General features: G+C 50.8%; 1 protein-coding gene across 3 annotated transcripts; it reads left to right on the top strand.

The window, feature by feature from the left end:
- The first annotated feature begins 83 nt into the window (after window positions 1–83).
- Window positions 84–17,306, top strand: FCER2 (Fc epsilon receptor II). 3 transcript variants are annotated; one of them, XM_035285924.3, is made up of 11 exons: window positions 84–160; window positions 4,449–4,562; window positions 5,463–5,579; window positions 5,887–5,940; window positions 6,669–6,731; window positions 7,252–7,311; window positions 7,470–7,532; window positions 7,633–7,722; window positions 15,045–15,196; window positions 15,336–15,442; window positions 16,741–17,306. In XM_035285924.3, exons 2-11 carry the CDS (start codon window positions 4,541–4,543, stop codon window positions 16,976–16,978), a joined length of 966 nt encoding a protein of 321 aa, XP_035141815.1. In that variant the 5' UTR covers window positions 84–160; window positions 4,449–4,540; the 3' UTR covers window positions 16,979–17,306. The 3 variants fall into 3 exon arrangements, with proteins under 3 accessions (XP_035141815.1, XP_035141814.1, XP_035141816.1); XM_035285923.3 differs by lacking the exon at window positions 84–160 and having other exon boundaries at window positions 4,232–4,562; XM_035285925.3 differs by lacking the exon at window positions 84–160 and having other exon boundaries at window positions 4,232–4,904.
- Window positions 17,307–17,948: the final 642 nt, after the last annotated feature.

Raw genomic sequence — 17,948 nt, 5'->3', positions numbered from 1 at the left:
GCCCATATTTAGGTCTATGAAAATAGCGGCTGTCAGCTGGTCTGCTTTCTGAAGAAAGTGCCTCTCTTCCTGCTTAAACCCCTGTCCCGACAGTCCCTGCCAATCTCTCTGGTCGACCCCAGTGGGAGGAGGGACACAGGCTCCAAACTCCGCTTCGTGAGTACGTATCTGTGTGTGTCGGGGTTGGCCCTGGGAAGTGGAGATCGAAGCGCCCTTGGGCTGAGCCTCGAGGGATGACCAGGAAGAGGTTACAGCCAGAGAAGAAGGGAGGTGGTAGGCGGTGGTGGGGTGGGGGCCACAGTGTGGACAGAATCTGGAGGCATTCAGATCCTGATTTGGGGAAGTGAAAGCAGGCCATCTGGTCTGAGATGAGCTTGGTGAGTGCGCTGAGCTGATCATAGAGGACTCTGGGGAGCCATGGAAGGCTCTAGACAGAGGCAGGACCTCTTGGGTTAGAAGGAAGGCCTGGAGTTGGGATCCTGCCATCTGACACTTACCAGCAGACAGCCACCAGGAGACTGTGTTCCAGTGATTGAGCAAATAGGCTCCCTGGTCAAATGTCTAGGGTTTGAGTCCCAGCTCCACCACTGCATGATGGGGACAAATGACTTTCCCTCTTGGTGCCTCAGTTCCACTGAGAGAGGCCCCACAGAATGGGGACACTCCCCCAGCATCCTGCCAGTAGGTTTACTGACCACCTACTGTGTGCCGGTGCTTTGAATACGCCCAATTTACAGATGAGGAAACTGAGTTGCTCACCCAGGGAGAAGCTGGGACTTGGCTCAGGTCTGTCTGGCTGCCTCCCCTGCAGCCAGAGTCCCAGAATGGTGACATCTCTGGACTCTTCTCACAATATCAAAAGGGCCAGCTTGAGCTGCCACTCATGAGAGCCTGGCTGCCCCACACCCCCACCTCCCTGAGTCTCCGAGATAAGGGACTTACCTATAGTCAGGCAGTGAAAGAAGGTAGCCGGTGACCTCCAGGCCTGAATGACCCCAAGTCTCATGCTCCTCAGCACATAGTAGATGCTTTAAAGTCAGAGCACTTGGTCAGGCACGGTGGCTCATGCTCATAATCCCAGCACTTTGGGAGGCTGAGGTGCGTGGATCACCTGAGGTCATAAGTTTGAGACCAGCTCGATCAATATGGTGAAACTCTGTCTCTACTAAAGTACAAAGATTAGCCAGGCATGGTGGCACACACCTGTAGTCCCAGCTACTTGGGAGGCTGAGGCAGGAGAATTGCTTGAACCCTGGAGGTGGAGGTTGCAGTAAGCTGAGATCACACCACTGCACTCCAGCCTGGTGACAGAGCGAGACTTCGTCTCAAAAAATAAAATGAAATAAAATAAAGTCAGAGGACTTGGTCAGGTGCAGTGGCTCACGACTGTAATCCCAACATTTTGGGAGGCTGAGATGGGTGGATCACCTGAGGTCAGGAGTTCGAGACCAGCCTGATCAATACGGTCAAAACCTGTCTTTACTAAAATATAAAAATTAGGATCCAAGATGGTTGATCACTAACAGCTGGGGATTGTAGCTCCCAGTGAAAGCACAGAGAACAAGAGGATGCCACACTTTCAGACGAATTTTCGTCGCTCACGGACCAGAAGATTTCCAGTGGAGGAGCCCCATGGGTCGCCAGCGCGACTCTTGTGGCCGGCGCAGCAGCTCTTCATGCAGAATAAATGGAACTGGTTCCCCTACTGACTGGTGTTTGGAGCTCCGGGAAGGCAGAACCGCTTGTTGCAGACTCAAGAAGGAAGCCAGACCGGAGATTCCCGGGCAGAAGAGCACCATCAGTCTTACCGCTGCTGTTTTGGCCGGCGCAGTGGGTTGCTCGGATCCCAGCACTGGGAATCAATAAATTGGACGCCCACTCAGAAACCTAATTAGAAAGGTGGTAATTGTAAAGACGACAGATGGATAAATTTATAATAAAGGGAAGAAATCAGCCTAAAAAGGCCGAGAATACCCAAAATCAGAACCCCTCTCCCTTTACAGGGGATTGCAGTTCTTCATCAGCAATGGAACAAGCCCTGATGGAAAAGGACTGTGTGCCATTATCTGAAGTAGGCTTCAGAAGGTGGATGATAAGAAACTTCTGGGAGTTAAAAGAACTTGTTCTAACCCAAGGTAAAGAAACTAAGAACTTTGAAAAAAGGTTTGACGAAACGCTAAAAAGAATAGACAATAGAGAGAGGAATATAAATGAACTAACGCAGTTGAAAAATACAACACGAGAACTTAGTGAAATATGCACAAGTTTGAATAGCCGAATTGATCAAGCAGAAGAAAGGATATCAGAGGTCGAAGACCAACTTAATGAAATAAAATGACAAGACAAGAATAGAGAAAAAAGGATAAAAGGGAATGAGCAAAGTCTCCAAGAAATATGGGACTATGTGAAAAGACCTAATCTACGTTTGATTGGTGTACCTGAATATGATGAAGAGAATGAATCCAAGCTGGAAAATACTCTTCAGGATATTATTCAGGAAAATTTTCCCAATCTAGCAAAGCAGGACACTATTCAACCCCAGGTAATACAGAGAACACCACAAAGATATTCCTCAAGAAGAGCAACCCCAAGGCACATAATCGTTAGAATTCACCAGGTTGAAAGAAGGAGAAAATACTAAGGACAGCCAGAGAAAAAGGTCAGGTTACCCACAAAGGGAAGCCTATCAGACTTACAGCAGATCTCTCAGCAGAAACCTTACAAGCCAGAAGAGAGTGGGGGCCAATATTCAACATCCTTAAAGAACAGAACTTTCAGCCCAGAATTTCATATCCAGCCAAACTAAGCTTCACAATTGAAGGAAAAATAAAATCTTTTATGAACAAGCAAGTACTCAGAGATTTTATTATCACCAGGCCTGCTTTACAAGAGCTTCTGAAAGAGGCATTACACACAGAAACAACCAGTATTAGCCTTACTAAAAATATACCAAAAAGTAAAGAGCATCAACATAAAGAAGAATTTACATCAACGAATGGATAAAATAGCCAGTTAACATCAAATGGCAGTAACCCTAAATTTAAATCGACTAAATCCCCCAATCAAAAGATACAGCCAAAACCTAATGGTATGCTACATCCAGACCCATTTTATATCCAAAGATACACAAAGACTCAAAACAAAGGGTTGGAGAAAGATTTACCAACCAAATGGAGAGCAAAAATAATTAAACAAAAAGCAGGAGTTGCAATTCTCTCATTTGATAAAATAGATTTCAAAGCAACAAAGTTACAGTGGTAAAAGGATCAATGCAACAATAAGAGCTAATGATTCTAACACCCAGATACATAAGACTTTACAAGAGCTTCTGAAAGAGGCATTACACACAGAAACAACCAGTATTAGCCTTACTAAAAATATACCAAAAAGTATATACCAAAGAGATTTAGACTCAATGAGACAGAAAATTAATAAGGATATCCAGGACTTGAACACAGATCCAGAACAAGTAAACTTAACAAATGTTTATAGAGCTCTCCACTTTAAATACACAAAATATTGATCAGCCATTATTAATACCCATTTTTAGAATAAAGCAATATTCCCGTTCTCTCTCCCTCTTTTTCTTCTTTCTTCCTCTCCTTCTCTCTTTCTTTCAAAAAAAAAATTAGCTGGGCATGGTGGCATATGTTCATAATTCCAGCTACTTAGGAGGCTGAGACAGTAGAATTGCTTGAACCTGGGAGGTGGATAGTTGCAGTGAGCTGAGTTCATGCCACTGCACTCCAGCCTGGGCAACAGAGTAAGACTCCATTTCAAAATAAATAAGTAAAGTCAGAGCATTTTCCAGGTGCCCTGGGCACATTGGCAGAGGAGAAGGCTGAGGCCTGGGTCATGGGCTCATAGCATTTCCCAGTGGGACATGGCACAGAGTAGATGCTTCATAAACGTTTAGGATCTGAAGACCCACTGTGTGCAGCACGGCACCAAAAGCCTCAGGTATGTCATGATCTCATTTGGTCCTCTCTTGGCCTTATGAGTTGGGTGCTGTCATCAGCCCATTTTACAGAGGGGAAAATTGAGGCTGAGAATGGTTGACTCCTTGGCTGAGGTTGCACAGGCAAAGCAATTAGAATAACAGCTGGTGACATTTTTAGCGCAGCTCACCAACCAGCAGTATAGGTATTCTCAGTATCATCATTTTACAGAGGAGGAAGGAAGTTTCCAGGTTAATTAAGCTATTTGTCAAGATCACATGCTTGCACCTGCTGTGTAACTCAAGTGTGATGGGCTCTGCGGTGCCCCACTTCTGATCACAGCTGCTGTCTCTCCACAATAGCTGTGTCTCCCTACTAACCGCCTTACTCACTCCAGATTGTAGACTAAACAAAATCAGCAAATGGTCATGGAGTCCCCAGAGTCCCAGATGCTGCCCTGTGCCGGTAACTAGGGCTTGTCGTCTCACCCTAACCATCATTCAAACCCAGATTCCAGCCAGAGCTGTGACTGTGCCCGCTGAGTGGATTGCCTTGTCAGGGAGCGAGTGCCCCATCGTCGGGAGAATCCAAGCAGGACTGCCATGGAGGAAGGTCAATATTCAGGTAGGAGGACCCTCTGGTTCTAACACTGGCAGAAGCAAAGATGCTTCCCTACAGCCTTTCACCCAGGAGAGAAGGGGGCTTCCCAGTCCCTCTGAGAAGGAATTTCTAAGAATGGAACTGAGCATGGGTAAGGAAGTGATGCAGGACTGAATTTCCTGGTGGGGAGCCAGGAAGGAGAAGAAATTGAGGGCCCCTCCTTTTTCTGACTTAACACCCTTCTCCCACCCTCCCCACAAAGAAACGGCTCCAGCTAGGGAGCTGGGAGTCCACTAGAGTCGGAGGCTAAGTAGAACAAGAACTTGGAACAAGCAGAATTTAGCATAATGAATCCTCCAAGCCAGGGTGAGTGCAGAGGGCCAGGGGCTTGGGGTGGGACATTCAGGTAGATCTTTCGAGGTCCGTCCGGGTGTTGCGTGGGGCCTGGGTGAGCTTTGGAGGTCTGGGTGTTGGGTGGTAACTGGGAAAGGGGCTGGAGAGTGACTCTGATGTTGGGGAGAACTGGGACTTGGTGTCCCACATTTAGGGAAGGGGTTCCGGGTTGGGGACAGGCACCAGGGTAGAGCTTGAAGGTGAAGAGGTGTAAGGGTGGGGGCTGGAGTTAAGGGGGGAAGGAAAAAACAGGACCCAGTCTCCTGGAAGTGAGGCTGGGGACCTGGCATTAGTTGGGGGCTGAGGGAGTCTTAGCACTTGGTCCCAGATCTGTTTGTGGATAGTGACCCAGATCTAAGTCAGGTAAGGAAGCTGTGCATATGGGAGCTAGGGGTCCACTGAGACCCTCTGCTGTGGTGTGGGCTCTGGACAGGCTCCCAGGCTGTCAGGGGCTCTAGGTAATGGGGAGACAGACAGAGCCAGAGTCCAGCTTCACCCTGCGCCCATAGTCAGTTCCTCCATGCCCGGCAGAGATCGAGGAGCTTTCCAGGAAGAAGGGGTGCTGCAGGCACTGGACTCAGACCATGCTGCTGGGGCTGCTGACCGCTGCTCTGTGGGCTGGGCTGCTGACTCTGATTCTCCTATGGCGTGAGGACACCCCTAGTCCCATGTGGTCCCCCCTACCCACGAAGCCCCTCTGTGTTCCTCCCACACCCCCATCTCAGAGCCTGGGGAGGCCAACTTACCGCAAAAGCCCAACCTCCCACCTTGACACTGCCAGCTCTCCCCATGCCTGTCCTCCAGAGCCCCTCACCCCACCCAGCGTCTCTGTCCTCCATCCTTCAGCACACTACGGCTTTACCCAAGCCCTCCATCCCCAGCTGGGAGGTGGGTGCAGGCAGGTGGGGGCACCTGACAATTCCCCCCTCCACGCCTCTTCTCTCTCCCTCTCCAGACAGGGACAACACACAGAATCTGAAACAGCTGGAAGAGAGAGCTGCCCGGAACGGTATGCAGGAGCCAAGGTAGAGGGGGGTGGGAGTGAGGGTTAGGATGCCCAGCTCTCATCCTGCTCCTCCCTGGGCCTCAGTGTCCCCTCTCTAAGGAACTGCGGGTCAGCATAAGTTGCTCCCCGTCCTAGGGAAGGTGGGGACCCAGGGAACTTGGAAAACTGCCTGATAGCATCTGAATACAAATACTCTTCCACTTGCAATGGGGTTATATCCCCATCAGCCCATAGTACATTGAAAATAGTGTAAGTCAAAACTGCGTGGCTGCCCGAAGGCTTAGGCTCCCCACCACTGCCCAGTATTGCAAGAGAAATAGGGTTTCCATTGTGCATATTTCTTTCACATCATCGTAAAGTCGAGCCATTGTACCTCGAGCTATTTTAAGTTGAGCCATTGTAAATCCGCAGCCTTACACATCTATAGCATAAGAAGTTTGTAACTGCTTTGTGCCTCCGTTTCCTCATCTGTAAAATGGGCATATTTTTAGCACCATGAGATAGAAGCAAGCTCTAAGATTTGTGAAGTGCTCTGGTAGATGCCTATTGCTTTTATAGTTAATCCTGGTGAAGGAAAGTTAGGCAGGTTCATTATATTCTTGCATAAATGAGTGAGAAGCAGCAGCAGCTGTTGTGACTATGTGACCAGGTCCCTGAGTCTGGGGCATGGGTGGGGTCCAAGGACCTGCCTTTGAGGTTACTGGGATATATCTTCTCTCCTGCCACTGCAGTCTCTCAAGTTTCCAAGTACTTTGAAAGATACCAGGGTGACCAGATGGCGCAGAAATCCCAGGGTGAGTGACCCCTGGACTTGGGGTCTGCAGGGGGAAATGGAAGGGGGTCTTGGATGACTTCATGGACCGAGAGCATGCCCCCCCCACACCCATGAACTGCAAACTGAGCAGGTGGTCTTTAGAACCCAGGCAGGCCAGGCTAAGTGGCTCACATCTATAATCCCAGCACTTTGGGAGGCTGAGGCAGGCGGATCATGATGTTAGGAGTTCGAGACCAGCCTGACCAACATGGTGCAACACTGTCTCTACTAAAAATACAAAAATCAGCTGGGCATGTTGGCACGTGCCTGTAATCCCAGCTACTCAGGAGGCTGAGGCAGGATTAACTGCTTGAACCTGGGAGGCAGAGGTGGCGGTGAGCCGAGTTCTCACCACTGCACTCCAGCCTGGGCGACAGAGCAAGACTTCATCTTGGGGGGGAATAAAAAGGAACCCAGGCAGAGAGGCCAAGGAATGGGTGTGGGGAGATGGGGGAGACAGTGAGGACCTGCTTAGCACGAAGGCCCTCCCCTGCAAACAGCCACGGAGATTTCACAGAGCCTGGAGGAACTTCGAGCTGAACAGCAGAGAATGAAATATGGTGAGAGACTGGGGTTGGGGGTATGAAGGCAGATTGGGTGGAAAGGAGGGAGTGTCTCAGAGCCCTGGGGGAGCATGAGGCTGGGGGTCAGGCTGGGGGACGCCCTCGGCCTGTACACATCATCCCTGAGACCAGCCCTGCGCTCCTGCACACACCAGACTCTGAGATGTACTGGAACCTGAATAGACTTCAAGCAGATCTGAGCAGCTTCAAGTCCCAGGGTGAGGTTTGGGAGGGGATGGGGCAATGGGGGAGGGAAGGGACAAGGAGGGGGCCTGCGAGTCGGCCTCTGAGCACCGCCCCCCACCTTGACTCCCCAAGAATTGAATGAGAGGCACGCAGCTTCGGATTCGCTGGGGAGACTCCAGGAGGAGGTGAGGAAGCTGCTGATGGAGCTGCAGGTGTCCAGAGGTGAGTGTTGAGTCTCTGCGTGGGATGGTGTGTGACCGCACCTGGGCCTCGGGTGTGTTGGCAGATGCAAGCGACCGCAAGCGTGTGTGATGTGAGGCAGCATGCCTATACGTTTGTGTGGCCTGAGTGTCAAAGTGCAGGGTAGGGAGTGTGCTTGGGTGTGAGGCAAAGGTGTGTGTGATGACGGGGTTAGGACCAAGTTTCTGATGGGGCAGGACACATGGGGCACACACGAAGCACCCCTTATTTTGTTTTTCAAGAGATGGGATCTTGGCCAGGCGAGGTGGCTCATGCCTGTAATCCCAGCACTTTGGGAGGCTGAGATTACTCTGGGTCAACTGAAATCAGGAGTTCAAGTCAAGACCAGCCTGACCAACATGGTGAAACCCCATCTCTACTAAAAAATACAAAAATTAGCCGGGCGTGGTGAGCCAAGATGGTGCCACTGCACTCCAGCGTGGGCGACAGAGCAAGACTCCATCTCAAAAAAAAAAAAAAAAAAAAGCTGGGTGTGGTGGGCGTGTAATCCCAGCTACTGGGGAGGCTGAGGCACGAGAATCACTTGAACCTGGGAGGCAGAGGTTGCAGTGAGCTGAGATCGCACTCTGTTTGATTGCACCACTGCACTCCAGGCTGGGCAACAGAGCAAGACTCTGCCTCAAAAAAAAAAAAAAAAAAAAAAAAAAAGAGAGAGAGAGTGAGAGAGAGATGAGGTCTTGCTCTTTTGCCCAGGCTGAAATGCAGTGGTACAATCTTAGCTTACTGCAGCCTTCAACTCCTGGGCTCAAGAGATCCTCCCACCTCAGCCTCCAGGGTAGCTGACACTACAAGTGTGTGCCACCATGCCTGGCCGATTTTTGATTTTTTGTAGCCATGGGTCTCACTATGTTACCCAGGTTTGTGTTGAACTTGTGAGCTCCAGAAATCCACCTCAGTCTCCCAAAGTGCTGGAATTATAGGCATGAGTCACTGCACCTGGCTTTAGCTAATTTTTTTTTTTTTTTTGTAGCGACAGGGTCTCGCTCTGTTGCCCAGGCTTGTCCTGAACTCCTGGGCTCCAGCAGTCCTCTCACCTTGGCCTCCCCAAAGGCTGAGATTACAGGTATGAGCCGTTTTGCCTGGTAAGAATGGCCGTTCCGATTCTTTTCACAGATTTGAGGGCTCCTACAATTCTTTCCTCTTCTGGGTTAAAGCAGCGCAGTGGTGACCACAGCTAGGCTCTTCTTGCTGCTGTCCTCTGCTCGACATGCTCTAGTGAGGAGTCATTTGTAGGATTCCCCTGGGCATAGCCCTCACGGTAGACTGTCTGACCAGGCCAGGGGGCCCAGTAAAGTCTGTAGTGATGGGACAGTGGAGATGGTGGCCTCTTTCCCAGGGGTGGCAGTAATGGAGGAGGCAGTGTGGACCCCAGGAGGCTAGCAGGTTGCAGAGAGAGCAGCCATTCAGTCACTGTGTCCTTGATGTGGGCTAGGGACCAGGTGCCCTGGCTCACGCCTATAATCCCAGCACTTTGGGAGGCCAAGGCAAGAGGGTAACTTGAGTCCAGGAGTTTGAGACCAGCCTAGGCAGCACAGCAAGACCCTGCTGCAACAAAAAAATGAAAAAATTAGCCAGACGTGGTGATGTGTACCTGTAGTCCCATCTACTTGGAGGCTGAGGTGGGAGGATCACTTGAGCCCAGGAGTTTGAGGCTGTGGTGAGCTAGGATTGAGCCACTGCACTCCAGCCTGGGCAACAGAGTGAGACCTTGCCTCTAAGGAAGAAACATATTTAGGCCAGGTGTGGTGGCTCATACCTGTGATCCCAGCACTTTGGGAGGCTGAGGTGGGCAGATCATGAGGTCGGAGTTCAAGACCAGCCTGAACAACATGGTGAAACCCTGTCTCTACTAAGAACACAAAAATTAGCCAGGTGTAGTGATGGGCACCTGTAATCCCAGCTACTCAGAAGGCTGAAGCAGGAGAATCACGAACCTGGGAGGTGGAGGTTGCAGTGAGCTGAGATCGCGCCACTCCAGCCTGGGTGATGACAGAGCGAGACTGTCTCAAAACAAAAAATTAATGTGGGTTAGGAACCGGGGTTTTACAGCCTTGCCATTCCCCCAACCAATGCCCCTGCCTTTGATTTTTGGTCTTTGACCTCTGGGAAGCCCCAGCTGCCCTAACTGGGGCAGAGAAGAGGAAGTTTCTGTGCTTGGTGTGATGAAGTCCCATCCCCTGGGATGTGGTGTGGTTTTGGAAATCCCAGCCAGAAACCTCAGGGTGGTTCCTCAGGGAGAGGCACAGGGGAAGGGGCACTCTGGACCATGCCTACTCCTGACAGGTCACCTCCCAATTCTTCCCCAATCCCTGAAGTCTCCCCCAAATACAGCCCCACAGCCTGGGATCTGGGCCCAGCTCTGAGATTATCTCTGAGTGACTAACAAACAACCAAGACACCTTCTGCTCAAGTTTTCTTTTCTTTTCTTTTTTTTTTTTTTGAGATGGAATTTCACTCTTGTCATCCAGGCTGGAGTGCAGTGGCATGATCTTGGCCCACTGCAGCCTCCTGGGTTCAAGTGATTCTCCTGTCTCAGCCTCCTGAGTAGCTGGGATTACAGGCACCTGCTGCGCCTGGCTAATTTTTGGTGTTTTTAGTAGAGATGGGCTTTTACCATGTTGGCCAGGCTGGTCTCGATCTCCTGACCTCAGGTGATCCACCCACCTCAGCCTCCCAAAGTGCTGGGATTACAGGCATGAGCCACCACACCCAGCCCCCCCTGAAGTTTTCTTTAAGAGCTCAGAAATGTCCTCTTCCTGGTTTGGGGGGTTTTGGGATTTTTTTTTGTTTAGAGATAGGGCCTGGTTCTGTCACCAAGGCTGGAGTGCAGTGGCACAATCACGGCTCACTATAGCCTCAAACTCCTGGGCTCAAGGGATCCTCTCATCTTGGCCTCCCAAATCACTGGGATTACAAATATGAGCCACTACACCTGGCCACCTCTTCCTGTTTTAACACTGCGCCCCCAGAGGACTGAGTACTGGTTACCATTTCATGGGTGAGAAGCACACCCAACTTGAGCTAGTGCAGACTCTAAGTCTCTTAGAAAAATCTGATCGGCTGGGGGCGTGGTGGCTCATGCCTGTAATCCCAGCACTTTGGGAGGCTGAGGCGGGTGGATCACGAGGTCAAGAGATCGAGACCATCCTGGTCAACACGGTGAAACCCCGTCTCTACTAAAGATACAAAAAATTAGCTGGGCACGGTGACGCGTGCCTGTAATCCCAGCATTTTGGGAGGCCAAGGTGGAGGATCACCTGAGCCCAGGAGTTCGAGACTGGCCTGAGCCACATGGCGAGACCCTGCCTATTTAAAAAAAGAAAATTATGGCCGGGTGCGGTGGCTCATGCCTGTAATCCCAGCACTTTGGGAGATCGAGGTGGGTGGATCATCTGAGGTCAGGAGTTTGAGTTGGAGACCAGCCTGACCAACATGGTGAAACCCCGTCTCTACTGAAAATACAAAAATTAGCTAGTGTGGTGGTCGACGCCTGTAGTCCCAGCTACTCAGGAGGCTGAGGCAGGAGAATTGCTTGAACCTGGGAGGTGGAGGTTGCAGTGAGCCGAGATCGCACCACTGCACTCCAGCCTGGGTGACAGAGCAAGATTCTGTCTCAGCTGGGTTTGGTGGCTCATGCCTGTAATCCCAACACTTTGGGAGGCTGAGGTGGGTGGATCACCTGAGATCAGGAGTTCGAGACCAGCCTGACCAATATGGTGAAACCCCATCTTTAAAAAAAAAAAAGATTCTGTCTCAAAACAAAACAAAACAGAAAATGTCTGTCCAAGTGCTGTGGAACCCTCCCTGCATATCACTGTGGGAAAATCTACTTTCTTAAAGCGTGTTCTTGCTATGTTGCCCAGGCTAGTCTCACAGTCCTGGGCTCAAATGGTCCTCTTGCCTCAGCCTCCCAAGTAGCTGGGATTACAGGTGCACACTACTGCTGAAAATCTATTTTAAAGCGTGTTCTTGCTATGTTGCCCAGGCTAGTCTCACACTCCTGGGCTCAAATGGTCCTCTTGCCTCAGCCTCCCAAGTAGCTGGGATTACAGGTGCACACTACTGCTGAAAATCTATTTTAAAGCAAGAAAGGCTTGATCCAGTAAGAACAGGTTTAACCTCCCAATGGGAGGTGATAGCAACAATGTCTGGGGGTCTCCTTGGGGTGAGGGGAAGGGGAGAAAGAGACCAAGCTGGCTCCACATTGAGGGATTGTGGAACCCAGTCCTGCAATCCCATTGGCTCCCTGACCAAAGCCTCCCACTAGAAAAAAATCATCTCAATTTTCCAGATATTGGCTAGGAGTGCTGGTTTTGGGGGTACTGCCAGTGAAGATGACCAGGGCTGCTGGTGATGATGGTACTTGGGAAAAGTAATCACTAGTGGACTTGGCCACAGCACTGGTTTTGCTGTTGGTGCTGGTGATGAAGACTTGGCTGGTATGGTTGGTAAAGACGGCATTGGCTGTGGTGTGGGTGGTGGAGGTAAGTCGCTGCTGGTGGTGGGTGCCTCTGGTAATGATGTTGGTGATGAAGGTGTTACTGACCTTGGAGGGGTCTGTTGGTAGTTGAAGTGCTGCTGGTCATGAGGTGTTTGTCATGATAGGGTTGGTGGCTGAGGCACTGTTGGCCATGAGGTGTTTGTGATGGTGGTGATGGTGGTTGAAGTGTTGTCAGATATGAATGTGTCTGTGGTGGCAGTGTTGGTGACTGAGGTGCTCCTGGTCATGATGTGGGTGGTTGAAGTGTTGCGGGCCATGGATGTATTTATGGTAATGGTGGTTGAGCTGCTTCTGGCCATGAGGTGTTTGTGGTGACACTGGCGTCAGCTGGAATGTTGCTAACCATGAAGTGTTGATGGTGCAGGTGTTAGTGATTGGCGTTCTGCTAGCTGTAAGGTGTTTGTGGTGACGGTGTAGTGGTTTGCATGTTGTTGGACATGAATGTGTTCATGGTGATGATGGTGGTGGTTGATGTGTTGTTGGACATGAATGTGTCTGTGGTGATGGTGTTGGTGGTTGATGGAAATGAATGTGTTCATGGTGATGGTGTTCGTGGTTGATGTATTGTTGGACATGAATGTGTCTGTGGTGATGGTGTTGGTGGTTGATGGAAATGAATGTGTTCATGGTGATGGTGGTGGTTGATGTGTTGTTGGACATGAATGTGTCTGTGGTGATGGTGTTGGTGGTTGATGGAAATGAATGTGTTCATGGTGATGGTGGTGGTTGATGTGTTGTTGGACATGAATGTGTTTGTGGTGATGGTGTTGGTGGTTGATGGAAATGAATGTGTTCATGGTGATGGTGTTCGTGGTTGATGTGTTGTTGGACATGAATGTGTTTGTGGTGATGGTGTTGGTGGTTGATGGAAATGAATGTGTTCATGGTGATGGTATTCCTGGTTGATGTGTTGTTGGACATGAATGTGTCTGTGGTGATGGTGTTGGTGGTTGACGTGCTGGAGATGAATGTGTGGTGATGGTGTTAGTAGTTGATGTGTTGTTATGTATGAATGTATTTGTGGTGATAGTGTTGCTGGTTGAAGTACTTCTAGTTGTGAGGTGTTTGTGGTGACTGTGGTTGCAGTGTTGCTGGCTGTGGAACTGGTGATGTGGTCATGGTGTTGGTGACTGAGGTGTTGCTGATCATGGGTGTGTTTATAGTGATGATAATTGTGGTTGAGGAGGTGTTTGTGGAGATGATGTTGGTGGTTGATGTTCACTGGCTATGAGGCATTTGTCATAGTGGTGTTGGTGGCTGAGGCACTATTGGCCATGAGGCATTTGTGATGATGATGTTGGTGGCATTTTTGGCCATGAGTTGTTGGTGGTAATGTTGTTGGTGATTGAAGTGGTGTTGGCCATAGGTGATGATAATGGCGGTTGAGGTGCTTCTGGCCTTGGAGGTATTTGTGGTGCTGCTGTTGGTGGTTGAAGTGCTACTGGCATGAGGTGTCAGGTGATGAGGTTGGTCAAAATTTTGTTGGTGATGGTGCTTGTGGCTGAGGTGCTGCCAGCTGTGGAACTGGTGACGTGGTGATAATGTTGGTGATTGAAGTGTTGCTGGCCATGGATGGATTTATGGTGTTGTTGGTGGCAGTTGGGGCATTGCTAACTATGAGGTGTTGATGGTGATGGTGTTAGTGATTGATGCTCTGCTCGCTGTGAGGCATTTGTGGTGATGGGATTTGTGGCTGAGCTGCTGCTGGCTATGGAGCTAGTGATGTGGTCATGGTGTTGGTGACTGAAGAGTTGCCAAGCCATGATGGATTTAAGGTGCTTCTGCTTGTGGTGGTGCTTGTGGTGATGGTGTTGGTGGTTGAAGTGTTGTTGGTCATGAATGTGTTTGCGGTCATGGTGTTGATGGTTGAGGAGTTCTAGCTGTGAGGTGATAATACTGGTTGAGTGTTGTTGGACTTAAAGGTGTTTGTGGTCATGGTGTTGGTGGTTGAGAGGTTCTTGCTGTGAGGTGTCTGTGGTGATGGTGATGTTGTTGGTGGTTGAACTGTTTTTGGATATGAATGTGTTTGTGGTCATGGTGTTGGTGGTTGAGGGGTTCTAGCTGTGAGGTGTCTGTGGTGATGATGGTGGTTGAGCTACTGTTGGATATGAATGTTTGTGGTCATGGTGTCGGTGGTTGAGGGATTCTAGGTGTGAGGTGTCTGTGGTGATGATGGTGGTGGTTGAACTACTGTTTGACATGAATGTGTTTGTGGTCATGGTGTTGGTGGTCGAGGGATTCTAGGTGTGAGGTGTCTGCGGTGATGGTGTTGGTGGTTGAATGATTGTTGGATATGAATGTGTTTGTGGTCGTGGTGTTGGTGGTCGAGGGATTCTAGGTGTGAGGTGTCTGTGGTGATGGTGTTGGTGGTTGAACTACTGTTGGACATGAATGTGTTTGTGGTCATGGTGTTGGTGGTGAAGAAACCTCTAGCTGAGGACATGAATGTGTGGTGATGGTGTTGGTGTTTGTAGCGCTTCTGGCCATGAGGTGTTTGTGGAGATGCTGGCGGTAGTTGAGGTGTTGAGGGTTGACACTCAGCTCTGCTAACCACGAAGGTGTTTGTGGCCATGGTGACTGAAGTACTTCTTCCATGAAGCTGGTCAGTATCATCGCTCCAGCAAAGAACACAGTCTGTGAGGCCATCTATTAGGTCCTGGGGTGGGTCTACTTTTAGCCAGGACCCCAGGAGTGACCCTAGAAGAGGTGCTGCCACCTCCTCTGCCCAGGATGCCCACAGCACCTCCCTCGGCACCACCCCTGAGCCTCTCCTCCACCCCAGGCTTTGTGTGCAACATGTGCCCGGAAAACTGGGTCAGTTTCCAACAGAAGTGCTACTACTTCGGCAAGGGCACCAAGCAGTGGGTCCACGCCCGGTACGCCTGTGAAGACATGGAAGGGCAGCTGGTCAGCATCCACAGCCATGAGGAGCAGGTGGGCTCGGGCTCTGCAGAGGTGGTAGGCAGCACAGCGAGGGTGGGAGGGACCCCACCCCACTCAACCCGACCTCTTGAGGTGGGCTGGAAAGCCCCAGGCACATGTCCCAGTCCTCCAGCCCTGTCCTGCCCCCCAGGACTTCCTGATCAAGCACGCCAGCCGCACGGGCTCCTGGATTGGTCTTCGGAACTTGGACCTGAAGGGGGAGTTTATCTGGATGGACGGGACCCCTGTGGACTACAGGTGAGGAGGACACCTCTGGGATCCAGGGGAGGAGGCGGGAATACCGTGGAGGGAGGAACTCCCTGGATAAACCTCTCGGGAAGGGGGTGAGGGCTCAGAGAAGGCTCTAGGTTGCAGGGGAGGACAGCCAGAGGGGGTGGGGGAAACCTGGCCTGGAGGAGGGGATATAGAGGAAGGGGGTCAGGGAGGAAGTTCCAAGCACAGATTAGAAGAGTGAGTTTTGGCTGGGCACAGTGGCTCACACCTGTCATCCCAGCACTTTGGGAGGCCGAGGTGGATGGATCACCTGTCAGAAGTTCGAAACCAACCTGGTCAACATGGCGAAACCCTGTCTCTACTGAAAATGCAAATATTGGCCGGGCGCCATGGCTCACGCCTGCAATCCTAGCACTTTGGGAGGCCAAGGCGGGTGGATTGCCTGGGCTCAGGAGTTTGAGATCAGCCTTGGCAATGCAATGAAAACCCATCTCTACTAAAATAAAATAAAATAATTAGCCATGCGTGGTTGTGGGTGGCTATAGTCCCAGCTACTCAGGAGGCTGAGGCAGGAGAATTGCTTAAACCCAGGAGGCAGAGGTTGCGGTGAGCTGAGATAGCGTCACAGCACTCCAGCCTGCGCAACAGAGTGAGACTCCATCTACAAACAACAACAAAACAACAAAAATTAAGTCAGGTGCAGTGGCTCATGCCTGTAATCCCAAGACTTTGGGAGGCTGAGGCGAATGGATCACGAGATCAGGAGATCAAGATCATCCTGGCTAACACGGTGAAACTCCGTCTCTACTAAAAATACAAAAAATTAGCCAGGCGTGGTGACACACACCTGTAGTACCAGCAACTTGGAAGGCTGAGAATCGCTTGAACCCAGGAGGTGGAGCTTGCGGTGAGCCAAGATCGTGCCACCGCACTCCAGCCTGGGTGACAGAGTCTCAAAAAAAAAAAAAAAAAAAAAATTAGCTGGGCACAGTGGTGGGAACCTGTAATCCCAGCTTCTTGACAGGCTGAGGCAGGAGAATCGCTTGAACCCAGGAGGTATAGGTTGCAGTGAGCCCCGATCACACCACTATACTCCAGCCTGGGCAACAGAGTGATTCTGTATCAAAAAAAAAAAGAAGGGTGAGTCTTGGGCTGTAGGGTATGGGGCGCCGAAATGAGGTACAGGTTCCCAAACACAGACTCAGGAAGGCGGAACCTGGGGTGAGAAGGGAGGGCGCAGGCTCAGAGGGCTCTGTCCAGGCTGCTGGGAACCAGGCTCCTTCTCCCCACCCCATCCACTGACCCAAAGCATTTTGCTCCAGCAACTGGGCTCCAGAGGAGCCTACCAACCGGAACCAGGGCGAAGACTGTGTGATGATGCGGGGCTCTGGCGACTGGAACGACATCTACTGCGACCGTAAGCTGGGCACCTGGGTATGCGATCGGCTGGCCACATGCACGCTGCCAGCCAGGGAAGGTTCCGCGGAGTCCCCGGGACCTGATTCAGAACCAGACCAAAATGGCCGCCTGCCTACCCCCTCTGCCCCTCTCCACCCTTGAGCATGGACCCAGCCAGCCCAGAGTGAAACCCTGAAGATCCCCAGCCACAGCCTGGACGCCTCTTTGAGGCTGAAAAATCCCTGTGACATTTTCTTCCACCCAAATGGAGGCAGCTGACACATCCCAGCTCCTCTGCAGCCCCTGCCTCCCCAGAAGTGCCCCTCAACAGCACCCTGTCCAGATGGGAGTATCCCCAATACCACCCTCTCCAGATGCACCCCCATGTCCTCAGCACCCCAGGACCTGAGCACCCCCTGCTCAGGCGGCGAGTCCTCCTGTCCAGCCTGCATCAGTAAAATGCAATCATGTCCCCCACATTTGTTCCCTTCTTGGAGGACTGGCTGGGTCTGGTCTCTGGGTGTGGGACATGGGAGCAGGGAGTTCCAGTCTGATGCCTGAGACCACCTTTGAAAATTGGGACATCAGATCTTTGGCCGGCCGCAGTGGCTCATGCCTGTAATCCCAGCACTTTGGGAGGCCGCGGCGGGTGGATCACGAGGTCAAGAGATCGAGACCATCCTGGTCAACATGGTGAAACCCCATCTCTACTAAAAATACAAAAAATTAGCTGGGCATGGTGGTGCGTGCCTGTAATCCCAGCTACTCAAGAGGATGAGGCAGGAGAATTGCCTGAACCCAGGAGGCGGAGGTTGTGGTGAGCCGAGATCGCACCATTGCACTCCAGCCTGGGTAACAAGAGTGAAACTCAGTCTAAAAAAAAAAATAAATTAGCTGGGTGTGGTGGCACATGCCTGTAATCCTAGCTACTCAGGGGGCTAAGGCAGGATAAACCCCAGAGGCAGACGCTGCAATGATCCAAGATTGCGTCACTGTACTCCAGCCTGAGCAACAGAATGAGACCCTGACTTTAAAAAAGAAAGAAAAAGAAAATTGGGAGCAACCAGACATGGTTGCTTATGCCTAGTAATACATCACGCCTCGGGTGATTCTTTCCCTTTTTGTTCATCAC

This window comes from Callithrix jacchus, chromosome 22, assembly GCF_049354715.1.
Source record: "Callithrix jacchus isolate 240 chromosome 22, calJac240_pri, whole genome shotgun sequence".
Classification (NCBI taxonomy): domain Eukaryota; kingdom Metazoa; phylum Chordata; class Mammalia; order Primates; family Cebidae; genus Callithrix; species Callithrix jacchus.
Note: the sequence above shows the minus strand (reverse complement) of the source record. Positions and strands in the feature narration are given on the sequence as shown.

What these genes read in the sequence shown, in the direction of transcription:
- FCER2 (XM_035285924.3), top strand. Translation starts at nt 4,541, where the DNA reads ATGGAGGAAGGTCAATATTCAG. An exon ending in GAGCAGCTTCAAGTCCCAGG is followed by an intron (nt 7,533 to 7,632) that starts GTGAGGTTTGGG and finishes TGACTCCCCAAG; the next exon opens with AATTGAATGAGAGGCACGCA. An exon ending in GGAGCTGCAGGTGTCCAGAG is followed by an intron (nt 7,723 to 15,044) that starts GTGAGTGTTGAG and finishes CCTCCACCCCAG; the next exon opens with GCTTTGTGTGCAACATGTGC.